General features: G+C 39.9%; 1 protein-coding gene across 1 annotated transcript in view; it reads right to left on the reverse strand.

The window, feature by feature from the left end:
* Nucleotides 1-13,619, reverse strand: part of Htr4 (5-hydroxytryptamine receptor 4) — a 180,071-nt gene that overhangs the window by 157,451 nt on the left and 9,001 nt on the right. Inside the window, exon 2 of the mRNA XM_008837889.2 lies at nt 4,728-4,800. Coding sequence (XP_008836111.1) covers nt 4,728-4,753 — 26 coding nt within the window. The 5' untranslated portion in view covers nt 4,754-4,800. The remainder of the gene's footprint in view (nt 1-4,727; nt 4,801-13,619) is intronic.

The following is a 13,619-nucleotide window of genomic DNA, read 5'->3' on the forward strand; positions in this document are numbered from 1 at the left end:
ATCTCTCAATGTTTTATTTTGCTTATTTATGAATTGAGTTCTCTTCCTTAGAGTGATATGAGAATTAAATCAAGCCAGTACACCAAACTCTGTATGAATCAATGGTAAAAATATCCAGTGAGTTAGTATCATCCTCACCTTGCACAGCTCCAGTCTTAAGGCATTTCCACTCTTATGTTGATGCACCTCCTTTTATTAGTAACTCAGTACTACTTTCAGAGCTATTCAAATATAATAATAATAAAGTTGATTGCCTTTTAAATGATTCTGCTTGTTCTCCCTCTCTTTTCCTCCCTTCCTCTCTTCTTCCCTCCCTCCTTCCCTCCCCTTCCTTCCTTCCTTTCTTCCCTCCCTCCCTCCTTCCCTTCCCTCCTTCCCTCCCTCCCTCCTTCCTTCCTTCCTTCCCTCCATCTTTCCTCCTTTTCCCTTCCTCCCCACTTTACTGCAGCTTGCGTAAATGAAGGATGCATTATCCAAAAGCAAACAAACCAACCAACCAAAAGACAACAACAAAAAAAGCTGGGAAACAAAAGCACACCAAAGCCTTGATACCTACCTATTCCTGGTTTTAATGGCTGTAAAGTTGGCTCTGTTTCCTAGAACCCCAGCAAAGGAAGGAGATTGCTACCACTTATGACTTTTAATTCCTAGAGGATACTTTTGTGCTTGCTAATAAGAAACATTAATAAGAGAACACAGGATCATTCTGTAGAGAAGAAACAGAATCACAGATGAGGGTGCTCTTACGAAGGAGGAAGCTCCAGCGACTCTGGGCAGCAGAGTCGGAGAGTTCAGAGAGCCCAGCAGGTGAGGAGGGGAGTCCAACGGGGCAAAGACCATTAAAAAGAAGTGAAACATAAAAGAAGACTGCACTCAAAATCTGGGCCATTATCTTAAGTGCAAGTCCATCTACATGGGCTTTCTTCTCCTACTCAGTTGTGGAGTAAAACCTACACTTTCTGGAACTAGACGATCACAGAGAAAAAAAGATTTTTAGAAATCAGGCAGCTTTTATTTGAAATAACCAGTGGGAAGAAAATGATTGGACCTGGGCTGCTTTCAGGATCACACTTGAACTGAGGAAAATCTCCTACCGGTTAGACTAGCATGTAGTCAGATAAAGCAGAAAGTTTGGGCTGTCTCTGAAGTCAGGGGACACTTTAAATGCATTCTTGGGACCATGAAATGGGTTCCAGGGTTTGTGGGGGGAGAAACAGAGCTCTAGCAAGCTAATTTCCCTAAGGCAAGCCAAAACCAGATCTAGAAGAGTAGCCGTTAGGGGCAAAATTAGAGGCATATAATCTGTCTTTCCTCCCTTCAAAAAGAATACATCTGTCTACTCTAGAGGCTGACAAGAAACCCAGAGCCCCAAATACACCCCCTAAGTGCTGTGGGTGTCAGATTATCTAACAAAAGTTGTTGGCTGACTCTAAAGTTTGTGAGACCTTATTTACCAAAGTAAGAACTGCTCAGAACTATCTCCAAATAATCATGACTCACTGTGGGGCTTCATCATGTTAGTCTGTCCTACGTCCATTGCTCTGTGGTGAAGATTCCCAGCAAACTGCAATACAGCTCTGATTTCTAGCAGCAAGACCTAGTGTTCCTTATCTCGTCTTGTCTTATAATGAACAAAGAATATGACCCATTTCACATTTCACAATTCAGGTTCTTCCATCATTCCCCAAATCCTTGTTCATGTTCAAACAGCAGTTTTGCCTTAACTCTTTAAGCCTGTACATGATCATTGCCCCCAAATTACCTTTGACTATGTTTTCCAGGACTGGCTCCTGGTGCTTCTAGCCAAGAATGCTGAAAAGATATATATGAACAAAAACTGAAATGGTCAGTATGGTCTGACAAAATGTAACAATACATTCAATATAGCTTTAAATTTAAACTAAGATTCCCTTGTCCCTTCCTGTCTGGGAAAAGTTGATCAGAGCCCTCAATATTGCAGCCTGTGGAAGAGTAAGTTATTTCTGAAATTCCCCCAAGGTGTTTATAGGCTCTCACTACCCTGTTCCTTTGGGGTGTCCATTATCCAATATGCATTCTTTCTTCAAAACCATATTTGCCCAGACAGAAATGTCAGCTCTCTAACTCACACACATACACACAGACACGCTGTGTGCTCACTGACAAAACATTTATATCACAAGAGAAGGCAGTGTAGTTCCATGGCCTTGAAGCAGGTTACTTAACCTCTTTGTGTCTTAACTTCATATGCTGTAAAGTGGAAGAAAATCATGTTATATACCTGGTAGGACTGTTTAGATATTAATTAGGGTAATATAAGTCCATGTTATAGCTCATTATGACCTCACACATTCAACAATGCACATAGTTAACGCATAATTCATAGCCAAACAAAAAAATTTTGCTAAAGAACCAGTCTTGGTAGAGATCAGCATGAATATCACAAGTGCATGTGTGTGTGTGTGTTTCATACATTAGTTAGGGAACATATAGTCTCTAATACATAATTAATCTCAAAGTCTCTTATAGCCTCTGTGCCATTGACTACTAAGCTCCTTCGCAGGCAAGCTGGGCCTCTTCCTCCCTGAATGTCTGTTCTCTTCTTCCCATCCTCCTCTCACTGATTTTCCTTGGTCTGCAGCGCACTAAAAGAATGTTCCTGGCCCAAGACAGGGCCCCTCACTGAATTATGTATGTACTCTTTCAAGTAAAGACAATCACGTCCAAAGAAGAGCTTCTAGTCCCTATTTTCAAAATGATAAAACTCACTCTGTCTAGTTACACACAGAACACTGGTTTCTAGAAGCTCACCATTTGCATAGAAGCTCTGTGGTTTTTAATATTAATTTATTAATAAATATTTTGGATAACCTTTTTCTTTACATAAGCTGAATTTCAAGTTTTAAATGCATTCATATAAAAAGGAAATTTTAGTTAACTGCAATGGATGTAGTTACTACATCCATTACCCTAAAGGATCAAAATAGTATTACTCTACATGATAAGAGAGTAATTATAAAATAAGTAAATTCATAATAAAAAGTTGATGTGCCACCTAAACTCATTAGGTATTATTAATGATACATGCATCACAATTTGGTAAATGTGAGCCAAGATATCCTTCTCTATGGACATTCAGAGGCTGTGCTGAGGAGGAAAGGAATAGAAAGTCTGACATTTGCCTGCTATGGGTAGAGAGTGGGAGTGGGTAAGGAGGAACATATGTTGATAGGATCTGGTTAGAAAACTGACAGAGAGGATGGCCCAGACATAGAGTCTAGAATGTGACATCATCTTGAATCCCACAGCATTGCTCCACAATACCCTAGGAGAATGGCTAATGTTCACTTAATTGAATTGTATTTTGCCATCCAAAGCTAATGCTACTATAAATAAATATATAAAACTTGTCTATGTAAGGGATCATAAGGCCTGAATTATCACCCTCAGAAAAGTACACTTTAACCACCTGACCAGGTTTGATGCAGTGTTTGGAACTTAAACAGTCTCATAACGCTTCACTGTTGGCATTGCTCACTCTGCCCTTTTAATTGACAAAACGAAAATTGGGGTTCTCTATATTCCGCTGTTTCTTCTGTGCAAGTAATCTCAGAAGGTTTGAGAGGAAGGTAAAACACATGCCACCAGCATAAAGAACTTTTGTGAAGTCCTAAAACTGCACCAAGTCCATGCACTGAGTAAATAACAAAGTCCACAATGCTTTCTGCCGAGAGTGTAAAATGTTTTATTGCTAAATGATCTTTGTATCTAGGTGCACTTGAACATAACCCTATTTGAAATAATGTATAGTCTGTCGATGACTAGCTGATCCGCAGCTCTTCATAAGATACCCACCAAGTATCAGGGATTATGGAAGGCATCATGAGACACACTCTACCCTCAAGGAATCCTCTGGTGGGGTGACAGTACCTCTGTGCAGCTCAAGTCATGCCAAGCTAGAATCCCTGTCAAGACAGCTGACAACCCCCTTTTGTAACGGTTTTCTACCATGTCAAACAGAAGCACACTTCTCTACAGGTCTCCTGTGGAAAAATGTAGCCCCTGTAATTTCACAAGGTATGCGTTTTTAGGATGTCTTCCAGCTGCAGTTTCAGCTACGGTGGGTACTCCTTACCCTCAAGATATAGAAAAAACAAACACACCATTTAAGCCTCCCTACATTAAATTTTCTTTGCACTTTTTGGCTATGCCAAATCAAATAGAGCAAGCATTTATAAGAAAAAACTCTCATCCCATCTGTGATTTTGCAGAAAATTACAAGAATGTTACATAGAACAAAAAACATTTAATGTAACAATCCATGGCACACTAACATAGAATATTAATAGTCATTTCCCATAACCTGACGCCCTGGGCAAAAAAAGCAAGTGGATATGTTAGGACCTGTTGGACAAGCTACATGGATTTACACCTGAAGTTCAGATGCAGAGAGATATTCTTCATGCATTTCATCTCCATCTAAGTGCATCGCCTTTCCTCTTGCAGAGACGAATCTTTATGTGGCATCTCCACAACCTAATTGTCAGTAATGGCAGCTAAAAACATTAACCACGTTTTTTATCATTTAAGCATAGTAATAAAACACAAACAATCAAACAGTATACCACACTTATGGCTATGTGCGGAACAGCTAAGAAAATCCATGTTAGCTTTGTAAATCTAAACCAGATTTTTCATAAGCTGCCCAGTACCAGTGTCCATGCCAATAGAGACAGATTGCTACATACCTCACATTAGCATCAAGTTTGTCCATTACAGGAAATAAGCATGGGTACGTTGGATTTCAGTGCCCACAGGATCCTGCAGCAGGGAAACACGATGTTAGATAGGAAAGTAACATGGGAAAATAAGTCTCTGTTACTAGGAAGAAAATACCAAGTAATTATTACTTTCTGTTCATTGAAACTTGTTTTGTAGAAATTGTTAATAAACAGTACTATATCAAAGAGCTAGTGGCAGGCTGAGGATGGAGCACATCTTCCTGAGTGTGAAGAAGGTTTCTGTTCTTCCAGTTTCCTAGTACTTGACCATGTAAGTGCCTGTTTGTTGTGTTCTAATCCACTTATTTGTTATTCTTTGGGAGACAGAGACAGACAGATGAATCTCTGTGGGATTAAGGCCAGCCTGGTCTACATTGAGAGTTCCAGGCTAGCTGGGGCCACAGGGAGACCCTGTCTCAAAAAAAAAAGAAAAAAAGAAAAAGAAAAAAAAAACCACAAAAAGCATTTCTAATTGAAATCATCATTTTCTACCCCCAAAATAAAAGCTGCCCCTAGCCCTAGGGTTCTCCATCTTAGTTGGTGGCTCCACCATTCATCCAGCTTCACATACTACATCCAAACCATTAGCACACTCACTCTCCCTATGAAAATGTCACCTTTGCCCCACTTTTCTCAGCTCAGCTTGCTCGACAGCCATTAAACTTTGGTCCAAGTAGGTATCCCATCCCTAAAGGACTGCCACTCCTGGTATGGCCTTCTGTTTGCCTCATGGTCACCTGGTCCTTATCTTTTCTAGCTACTTTGTAAATGTAAATTGCATCATCTCTGGGGGTATATATTCCTTAGCTTCCTGTCATGAGCACAAGGAACCCATAGTGCTCATCACATAATCTGGCTTGAACTTCCTCTCCAACCTCAATTTGAGCATGCCCCTCCCACTGCCTGCTAGCTCACCATGGTGCTCTTGAACATCAAAGTGGACTCCCTCCCCAGGACCTCTGCTTCTGTTTTCTCTTCTTAAATCAATGAGGATCACTCTCTAGCTTCCAAATGTCACTACCACAGAGACTCTTCCCTTGCCACCTAACTAAAATCTCAGGCTTAGTCTTCTAAAACTTGCCAGCCGCTCTGTTGTATTCTTTTCTTTGTGTGGTACCTGGATTTCTTCTAGTCAATTGTGATCTGTCTCTGTCACTTGAATATAAGCTTCAAGGGGGCTAAAGACATTATTTTAATCACTCTCATCCTCAACTCCTAAAAAACCGCCTAGCATATTCTCTTCATGGATATTTCTGTCAACAAGTAGTTAATTAGTTTTGCAAATGACAAAGCTGAGTCTTGGGAGCCTGTGACTTTCCCACTGGGAGGAATTTGACATGAAGACCCTAGAGCATATTACTGTAAATAAAAAGCAGCCAAAACCAGGCTGGAGAGATGGCTCAGTGACTAAGAGCACTGGCTGCTCTTGCAGAGGCTTGGGGTTTGGTTCCCAGCACCCAGGGATTCAACATCTGGCATCCACAAGTACCAAGCACATACATGCATGCAGGCAAATACTTATACACATAAAGTAAGTCTTTAAAAAGTAGTCCAAACCATTTTATTTTAATTATCTGACATTTGCTGAGTGGTTTAAATGCTTAGATACTGTCTTTTTTCTCCTCCAATCTCTAAATCTTTATCTGCATTTTATAGATGAGGAGACCGAGACAAAGGGTTAGAGAGTTTAATTCACTCAGGAACCTGGGAACAGAAGGCATAGCTGTGGCTCTGGGGCTCAGCTGTGAATGGCTTGGCTTTGTTTTATTATTATGCTGCACTCCCCGGCCCCACCCCCACCCCGGCAGCAAGGGCTCTCCTGATGGAAATGGAGCTTTGCTGTAATTTTCTGCTGAATCCTCATTTCATTTTTCTGTAGGACTGTTGTCTTGATTGTCCTGTGTGGAATCCGCCCTCCTCCACTGCAAAGTCTAGCACAGGTGAAAAGCCCATCAACAGGGCTGGCCAATCAGAACAGCTCATTCTTAGCCTCCTTCACGAACTTTCTGGTTAGATCAATGAAAGCCAGATCCTGGAATTTCTGCTAGAAAACTCTGTGGTTCTCCTAAAACCGTTTGGAGCTGTTAGTGGCCATTGTGGTCACACGATTGGAATTTCATCACAGCTTGTCTGAGAACACACTAACCCAAAGAAAGTAGAGTTACAACACAGAGAATGGCAATGTCCTGATTACGTGATTTTGAGGTTTAAGACTCAAGAGAGTTTTACACTAGACTTCCAATAAAATAAGATCACAAATTCTTTCTCTCTGCTTTAAGCTAATCTGAGTTGGGTTCTAGCCATTATTTACAACTCAAAGGATCCTGGGTAATATGCAAGAAAATCCAAAGGGCATTGGGAGACAGATTAGAATGGAGAAACCCTAGAAGCAAGTTAAAAACTAGATAAAGCTCATCTCAATAAAATTGCATTTGAAAATGTTATAATGCAAGGTAGACCTCATATCTTGGTAGCAGTGTACATTGCTGCATTTTGCACACTGAAATTTAAAATGACGGGCATTTTACAAACCAGTGAGATAGTACATATTTTTTCAGAAGAACAAACAGTGATAAAACAGGATTAAGTGAGGAGTGCAGAGCCTGGCTTGAATAAATTACATCATTCAAAGCTATGATTACATTGGTATTTCTTCTTAAAGTATTGCATGTGTGTGTGTGTGTGTGTGTTTGTGTGTGTGTGTGTCTGTGTGTGTGTTGACAGCTCATTATATCCTACCACTTAATTTAAGAGAAGAACTGTACTCTCCATATAAGTCTCCTTTGGAGAAAGAGTCTGAGGTGGTTATATCCAGAAAATGAGCCTGGCAAATTTGGGGGGAGAGATGGATAATATTTAGAGACAAGTGCACCTCTCACTATTCATCAAAGAAGCTTCTTCTTGCAAAGATGGAGATTATTAAAAAGCTCCACGACTGGTCAAACATAGAGAATGAGTGATTGTGAGATGCCCAGACATAAGTGACACATCAACACTGAAACCTTTACAACTAAGGCTCAGGGAACACTGCAGAAGAGGGGCAGAAAGAATGTAAGAGCCAGCGAGACAAGACACCTGCTTCCAATTAAGGTGTTCTAGACATGGTAGGGAAGCTGTACCAATGAAATCTCCACAGTATGCTAGTACAAGATCCGCGTGATGACAAAACCAGTTGACATGCCAAGGTGGATGGGGGAAATTCCATGGAGTTCTACTTCAGCATGAAGAGCTCTGAGGAATCAATAGATGCTGAGGGAGGAAGAATCAGTTTTCTCCAAGGCCTAGCTCTCTGAGAGGTTATCTAATCCCAAATTGGTATCCGTAAACACGGGTTTATATGAGCACCAATAGCTGGGCTCAGTGTACTACATATATGCATATTTATAAATGTACGTATGTATATGTAACAGTAATAAAGGAGAGGAGAGGAAAGTGGGAAGGGACATGGAAGGAGCTGAAGGGAAACTGGGAGTGATGGAGGTAATACAAATACAGCGCTCACAGATGAAATTCTCAGAAACAAAACAAGAGCACTCGGGAGGCAGAGGCAGGCGGAGCTCTGTGAGTTCAAGGCCAGCCTGTCTATATAGTGAGTTCCAGGACAGCTGGGGCTACAGGGAGACCCTGTCTCAAAAAAACCAAAAAAAAAAAAAAAAAAGAGATGCCATAAAAGTATCTTGCATTGGTGATAGCTAGTACAGCTGTACTCTGTCATTTCAACCAGAATCAAAAATTGTGAAAAAGAAAAAAATTCATTCTAAACGTTTTACTTCACACAATTTTTGCATTTGTGCACTAAATAAATCTGAACTCTGTGATTTTAAAGAAAAAGAAAAGGATTAGAGAACCAAACAACCCCTTCTACCATGTTGGGGACAAATGAGTGTCTCAATATTCCCTCAGGACCATGAAAACCTCAAGCCACTGGTATGACTCAAACTCTGCACCTGTCATAAGTGAGAGGAACGTACACCTCAATCAGACTCTTCAGAATTTCCTTTCTTTGATGAACATATTCAGACACTGTCTCTTAAAGAGTAAAAGGAAGACGAATTCATCTTATTTACCCCACACAATGCTGACTTGAGCCTCAGGTCTCTGGCTTACAAGTTTTAAATGACTAAAGGAAAGGAAACCCACAAAGTAAGTACACACCAAAATGGTTTGAAATGCTGTTGTGGAACTGTCATTAATGGTTAACAGAAAGTGTGTAGTTGCATCTCTATTATAAGATGTGTGCACACAGGGCTAACCTGCAAATGGTCCCCACCTATTGGGCTGAAAGATGGATATAGTTTGGTAGAGTGCCAACATCTGCACCCCTGGAGCTATGTCATAACCTTGGCTTGCTTTGCTGTGCTTTGTTTTGTTTTCCTTGGATTTGGCTCTGTGGATGCATAACTATACTTGATGAACCACATTTCTTTATAGAATATGCCTACATGGGTTAAATTTCTACATCAAAGGTCATTTTCAATATCTTTGTTTTGGACAAGTGTCAGGAATAAGTAAAACATTATGTATCTTAATAGCCAAATCAAAGCTGAGAGCCTGGCATGATAGAAGGAGCATAAGACAGAAGAGTTATTGGCCCTGGGTTCTCAGAACAACTCTACTACTAACTCATTGTTTTTATTAAGCAAGTCTGCTCATCAATATTCAGCTCAAGTTCCTCAGTTCTGGAATGGAAAGAGGTTATTGGGCAGTGTGAATACAGGGAGAAATTTCAAGCAACTACAGATTTCAAAAGCTAAAGGAAACACAAGCTGTCTTTAACAGACCCTATCCATCTAGGTAGAGCAAAAAGAAGAATAGATGTTTGATAAGATGTAACTGTTCCAAATGCGTGAAATCTGGGGGGAGGGTATGGAGGGGGTTCAGATGGGGGGAGGGCTCTAAATATGATTAAGATATTTTCTATAAATTGCACAAATTAGAAATATATGTTGAAAAAAATTTAACTGTTCAAATGCTTGTTCTTGGCCACATCACCTTGCTGGTTTAACCTACTACAAGATTTAAGCACCAAAATACACAACCCTGCCAGGATCACACCAACAAGAAAGCTCAAAGTAGCTATAAATTCCATGTTGACTATGATTTGTTATTATCCTGTCTCTCTTAATGTGAAATATGTGATGAAAAAGATACTAAATCATCTGAAAATGTGATTGTGAATATTCTTACTAAACAGAAGAGAAATTCTTCTCCTTAGCCATTTACCTGAGCTTATTTCCTAGAAAAAATACTTGGAGTTTGTAGGATGCTGTCTTAGTAATGCTTTTACCCTCCATCAATTAAACATTCTGTTTAGAAGAATGTATTTAAGTTAGCCTTTCCAAAATCTATATTATTTGTTTGTTTAGACACCTAAGTTGTAGTGTACAGGTAAAACTGTATAACACAAATGGCAAAAGAGCCCCCGTGTTCCACAAGCTGGAGCGATCGGAGATAGTAGCCAAAATTACCTGAGCTAAGTCATTCAAGATATTCAGTTCTAAATAACACATCATATTTCCTTAAGAATGAATCTACACAGAAGCCAACTGAGCTGTGCTTGGGGCAGCAGCACACTGATACATATATGATTAGGATACAAAATACTTTTCAATTTTTTAAAAAATAACTAAAGAAAATATCCTTCCTCACTAAGTAAAATACTGCTCAATGGAGAAATTCAGCACCTTTGTCAAAAAACTGGTATTTAAAACAGTTTCCATCAGTGAAGGCTATGGAACAGACATAGCTAGTCTATCCCTTAGGGGAAAAGAAGGGATTACGGGAAAATGTAAAGAGAACATGAACGTTCTCTTCATGCATCACTGTAGAGAAAGAATAGACCTAGAGTGTTTGTAGAAAACAGACTTTTTAAATAAAGAGACTTCCACTCAAGGACTGTAATAAGTATAGCAAGTTTACCAGAAGAAGCCAAGTCCAATTACAGGTGGATATTCACATTTCATGATGGAAAAAGAAGATTTGGAGTGATTTACTTGTGAGTTGTTATGATAGCTTAATTAATGTCTCTATCTGACCACAGATTCTATGAGGAAAGCAAGCATTTAATTTTTTGTTTTAAATTTTATTATTTTTATTTTATGTGTGTGTGTGTATTGCCTGCATGTGTGCAAGTGCACTCGTGTTGTGCAATCCTGACAGAAGGTGTTGGATCCCCTGGAACTGGAGTTACGGACACTTGTTAGCTGCCATGAGGGTACTAGGAATTGAATCGAATCCTCTGCAAGAACAGCCTGTGCTCTTAACCCCTGAGCCATCTCTCCAAGCCCATCATTTGTTGAATGAATAGCATGGCATGATAGAAAAGTGTGACTCATCACTGGAGAAATAATTAGCCCTCTCTTTGGAGCTCCAGAGGAGAAACGGATGAAAGTCTAGGGAGCACTTTGAGACTTGCCTTTAGGTAGATCATCAGAGCTATCTATTTATTGACCTGTGTGCTTTGGCAAGGCTCCACCTCAGTGGAGGCTCAAAAAGAAGCCAAAAACCATTAGTCAGTCATGTCTGACGAGAGAAAACCAGTCTTAGATGATTTTGAATTCTGATGAAATCCAGGAATGCAAGGAGAACAGAACAAAGTAAGAGGCTGTTTATGATAGAGCCATAGTTCTCAAGCTTAAGCATGCGTACGAGTCACCCAGAGGCTTATTAAAACAAAATTGCTTCCCTCAAGTTTCTGCCTTAATAGGTTTAGAGGAGAGAATCTGCATTTATAACAAGCTCACAGATATTGTTGATTCTGTGGTCCAGAGCGACACTTTCGGAGCCAAGGTGGTAAAGTTCCTCAAGTATGGTTCTCCCACGTGAGAAAGAACAAGATGGTAAGTAACAGGTGGCTGCAGCACTAAGTACTCACATCATATGGTGGAAAGTATGTTCTGTTTTCATTTTCTGTTTATGTTGATGGAAAGGGCTCAGACGAATGTTATCTTTGAAAACCTTCCTACTATTTGCTAATCTCTATTATAATAAAGACGAACAGGTCACAGGTCCATAGCCTTTTACGAGAAACACCATTGTCTTAATTGGTACCCCCAAGAAGCAGATCTCCAGGCAAGGACTAAATATACATAGTTATTCTGATAATGCGAATACACTGTAGAGGAGTGATGATATGAAAAATAATGTGAGAGGCGGCCAGTAGGAAATGCGTCACTCAGTCACTGAGGCAAAATCTGACAGGGAAACTCTTAGAAATGGGGAAAGCCATATGCCTCAGAATTGTTCAAAAGAAGTGGGAGGTAACTGAGATATTGGTACTCCACACCTGTGATTTATTGATTAGGGCTGGTCATTGGGGGAAGGGTTCATGCCCAGGCACCCCCAAAGCATTATGCCTATGTTCAAAGGGAATTCCAGCAGATTGAGGCTATATCTCCACAAATAATGCAGGTTTGTCATTAGAAATCAGGAAGGAATCTGCAGGAAAACAGGAGGAACACTGCCATTGCCTGTCCCAGCTCTTTACCTGGAACCTTACAGGTTGTTTTGTGTGGGCTGCTTTTGCATTTACAATTGTCTTCTAGTTCTTGAAACTGGCATTGGCTTCCTCTTGGAATTTTGCTTCTTTAAGGATAAATTTATTTCAGGAAAATTAATTAATCTAAAGGAAAATGCTGTTCAGATAATGTTCCAGATGGTATGAGAGGTGGCAAGAATGAAAAATGGGCATCATTTAAATGGCTGAAGTTTGGGGCAACTAGCACAGTGGTTTAAAGCAGGGGCTGGCATAGTTCACCTTTCTTTTTCTAAAAAGACTTTTTATTTTATTTATTTTTATTTCATGTGTATGAGTGTAATGCCTTCATGTGTGTTAGTGTACCCATGTCAAGCAATGCCTGAAGAGGATAGAAGAGGGTGCTGGATCCCCTGGAACTGGAGGATAATTGCTAGCCACCATATGGATGCTGGGATTCAAACCCGGGTCTTCTGAAAGAATAGTTAGTGCTCTTAACTCCCGAACCACCTATCCAGCCCCATATTTTACCTTTCTATAAAAGGTCATTTAGCTAATGTTTGGGGCCTTTCAAAGCATGAAGTCACTGTCATAACTATCAGACTCTGCAGGTGGTGTGAAAGCAACCACAGGCAATACAGGAATGAAATGGCAGGCTATGTTCCAATAAATCTTTATTTATGGGCATTGAAATTTGAATTTCATATAATTTTCACTTGGTATTTTTCCAACAATTTGAAATGTAAAGTAGTTCTTAGCTTGCAGTCCACACAAAAACAGGCAGTGAGCCAGAGAGTTTGCCAACCCTCGATTCAAAGCACAGCCTCAAAATCCATCCTAGTTCTCAAAAAGTGCTAGTGGGACCTCGGGCAAATTACTTAACATTTCCTACCTTGTTGGTGCCCTCTAGATAATGTACTATCAATCTCACATGATTAATATTAAAAAAAGATGCAGATGAGGGTGCTGACAACACAGTGGACAGTGACAGGGATGGCAGAGTATGGAGCCTCTAGTGGGAGAGGAAGGCTGTCTATCTGACGAGTTAGTATTCATGCTCAGATGCCGAGGAGCTCAGAAGGTGGGCGACTGTGACCAGTGATAGTCATGTATATAGAGATTAGAAATGCATGTGAAAACGTCTCAATGTCAATTGCCTTGGAATGAATTCTTCCGTATAAAAAAAAAAAAAACAAGTATCTTCTTGAAGTCCCTCAAATTAAGGAAAAGAATAAGAACAAATCATTCTGGAAGAACGCAAAGGAAAATAGCTTTAGATACTTAAGTGACAGTTGAATTTATTCTCATAATTCTTTTAATAGCTTTTGTATAATCTTCATCGCTATTATGAGATATAAAATGTATTTATCAAATCTGTAATCATT

This window comes from Nannospalax galili, unplaced genomic scaffold, assembly GCF_000622305.1.
Source record: "Nannospalax galili isolate Female #2095 unplaced genomic scaffold, S.galili_v1.0 scaffold19, whole genome shotgun sequence".
Classification (NCBI taxonomy): Eukaryota; Metazoa; Chordata; class Mammalia; order Rodentia; family Spalacidae; genus Nannospalax; species Nannospalax galili.